The sequence below is a fragment of the Tupaia chinensis genome, unplaced genomic scaffold (genome assembly GCF_000334495.1).
Source record: "Tupaia chinensis unplaced genomic scaffold, TupChi_1.0 Scaffold000147_1, whole genome shotgun sequence".
NCBI classification, from domain to species: Eukaryota; Metazoa; Chordata; class Mammalia; order Scandentia; family Tupaiidae; genus Tupaia; species Tupaia belangeri.
Window position 1 is genome coordinate 10,165,181 of NW_006159617.1, and position 2,857 is coordinate 10,168,037.

General features: G+C 44.4%; 1 protein-coding gene across 1 annotated transcript in view; it reads right to left on the minus strand.

The window, feature by feature from the left end:
* The window catches only part of LOC102491536 (transient receptor potential cation channel subfamily M member 6), a gene marked incomplete at its 5' end in the record, with an annotated part of 118,350 nt that overhangs the window by 113,615 nt on the left and 1,878 nt on the right, over positions 1–2,857 (minus strand). Inside the window, one exon of the mRNA XM_006145515.2 lies at positions 2,144–2,357. Within this exon, the coding sequence (XP_006145577.1) occupies positions 2,144–2,357 (214 nt within the window). The remainder of the gene's footprint in view (positions 1–2,143; positions 2,358–2,857) is intronic.

Below are 2,857 nucleotides of genomic sequence, written 5' to 3' on the forward strand. Positions count from 1 at the left end.
GCTGGTGCAGCTGGTGCAGGGATCACTCCTTGAAGAGCCAGGCCCTGGAGGAGTGAGGCTGACTCAGGTCAGGCTGGTGGCCATTTAGGGAGCAGCAAGTATTTCTCATTTCCAATTTTTTGTGTTTCTATGAACTATCTCAATCATCTTCACACTCTTACATTTGTTTCTCTAGGTTAGTTGGCCCTAATCTATAAAGTTAAAAAACAAGCAGCAAAATAAAGCATTTAATAGTTAGTTATTCAGAGAAAAAAGCCTTATCCAGGTCTACCTTACTCTGAGCTCTGTGACCTTCCCCACTCCACGCCCTGTGTAACTGGAAATGAAGAAAGTACCATACAATGGACGTAGAACTCTGCCAACTTCACTTTATCCCAACAATGTGAAACAGTAATTATCTCTATAAAATGTACAAAAGGAACTGCCAGGTCACCTACAAGTGACATGTCAAGTCCCTTGGTTTTATTTTACTTTATTCTTTCTTTTATTTTTTTTTTAAACTTGCCAGAGGGACAGGAGAGACAGGAGGGGGGAAGCACCCCCAGTGCGGTGTGGTCACACTGCAAACCCTTCTCCATTTCTCCGTCCTGTTGGGATTTGGGGTAAGCAAGCACATGTGCCCAGCATGGTTCTCAGGCTTCTGGGCCGGGCCTTGAACCACATGGTCATCCACGTGGAATCCAGCTCCCTCAACCACCAGGCTATGGGGCAGCCCTTATTTTGCTCTTTCTGTTGGTTGCTTCTTTCATTCCTTTTCAGTCAAAAAAAAAATTAAATTGTTCTTTAATCAGTACAGGCTGCTCGGTGCTTAGGCACACGTGTAACCCGGGCCTCTAGTGCACAACTAGATTGGAGAGCTCAGACACAGACTCCTCCTAACCTGTAAAGCAAAATACAAACATGCAATTGGTGCTGCAGACAAAACACTGTCGCCATCGGAGACACACGCGAGCAGCGCCACGTGAGATACTCAGAGGCTGCCCCATGGATATGTTGGTGTCTAGTGCAGATCTTAGCAGATGGACAGAACTGCATAGGAGACACTGAGTAGGGCATCCTGTCAAAGGAGAGGAAAGTAAAGGGAAGACAGAAAAACACAGGTTAGTAACAGATGGGTAGGAGGTGTGGGTCTGTTTTTATCCCTGGCTGCACATTAGGAAACACATCAAAAGCTCCATCCTGAAACTCTCTAGGGAAGAAACACATCAAAAGCTCCATCCTGAAACTCTAGGGGCCAACCTAGGCAACTATAATTTTTTAAAGTTTGTTTTGTTTTGTTTTGTTTTGCCATAGAGCATAACACACTTCTCCAATCTCCTCTTGGGATTTTGGGCATGCACATATATGAGCCCGCTGTGATTTTTAGGCCACCAGGTCTGGACTGAAACTGCAGTTGAATATGTGAGCATGCAGTACCTTAACCACTATGCCACCTGCTGGCCCTGGCATCCATATTTTTTAAATGCTCTCCAGGTGATTCCAATGTGCAGGTCATAAACACTGATATAAAGAAATAAGTTTTTTGGAGAGCTTTTTGCTATAGAGTGTGTGCACTCTCCAGAAAGACAGAGAGCAACAGAAAGCGAGAAATCACTCCCCAGACCGGATGGCCACGCCACAACCCCTTCTCTGCCATTCTCCTCTCAGGATCTTGGGCACGCACACACATGCGCCTGGCGTGAGTTTAAGCCACCGGGTCCAGGACTCGAACTGCAGTTGACTACATGGGAGTCCAGTGATGTAGCCATTATGACATCTGCTGGTCCCAAGAAATAAGTTTAAGAGTCACTAAATATTGTTTTTGAATGTCAGTCTTTAGGCATAAAATAGTGATATGCCAGGCACATGTGCATGTGTGCCCAAGATCCCTGGGGGAGAGTGGAGAAGGGATTATGGCATGGCCATCCCCCCCCCCGGGGGGGTTGATTTCTCACTTTCCCTCTCACTGTCTCTTTCTATGCTCCCCCCCACTCCCACTGAGTTCATGTGCCCTAAGGGTATATTGTCTAGTCCCTTGGTTCTTCATCTTTCCCGCTCACTCTCTCTCCACATCTCCCAGGAGTGCTGCAGAGCAGAGATTAGGTGCCACGCTGCCTGATTCACAGTTAGGAAAGGACAATTAGAAAAAGGGACCGTGCTCTACCGGTATTGGTGCCTCCAGTTAGTATCCACGCTCCTGTGGTCTCCGCAGCTTTGACCAGGCCTTGGCTGAAGATCTTCTTAAGCTTAGAGGATATCTTGAAGTCCTGAATGCCCCCATGGACAGAGATCACCAGCTTAGGCAGTTTCATCTTCCACTCTTCCGACATTAAATGTAACAGATGATCCAATTTTGTGTCGTAAGAAGTTCTAATATACTAGGAGACACACACATATGAAATGAACAGAAAACAGTAAAAAGATGCCAGATACAGAAGCAATGAACACACAGCAGGGTGACTGCAATGGCCAACACCCAAAAGCACGTGTCTGGGAGCTTTTGTTCTTCTTCTGTAATGGAAATAATTACTTTTAAAAGATCCCACACTCCCTTTAATCTTCTGGGAATTGCAAGTCACTGCAGGACTTGCATGGCTGACCTACCAATATCCTTCAAAAAACTCAAAGTGAAGCAGAAATACCTCAAAAATGGTCAAAAATCACTACATCAACAAACCCACGAATAAATGTCTTTAACAAATAGAGGAAATGGGATTGTTCACAAAATGCTATGGCTCTTCATCTCTTGACTGCTCCAGGTATTTGCATAATTTTAAATAAAAATCAGGAGCATGTACATTTAATTTATTATAAGTTTTACTTTCTAAGTATTTCCTTTATATATCACTAACCCTCTGAAAACATTTTTTTTTCAAAA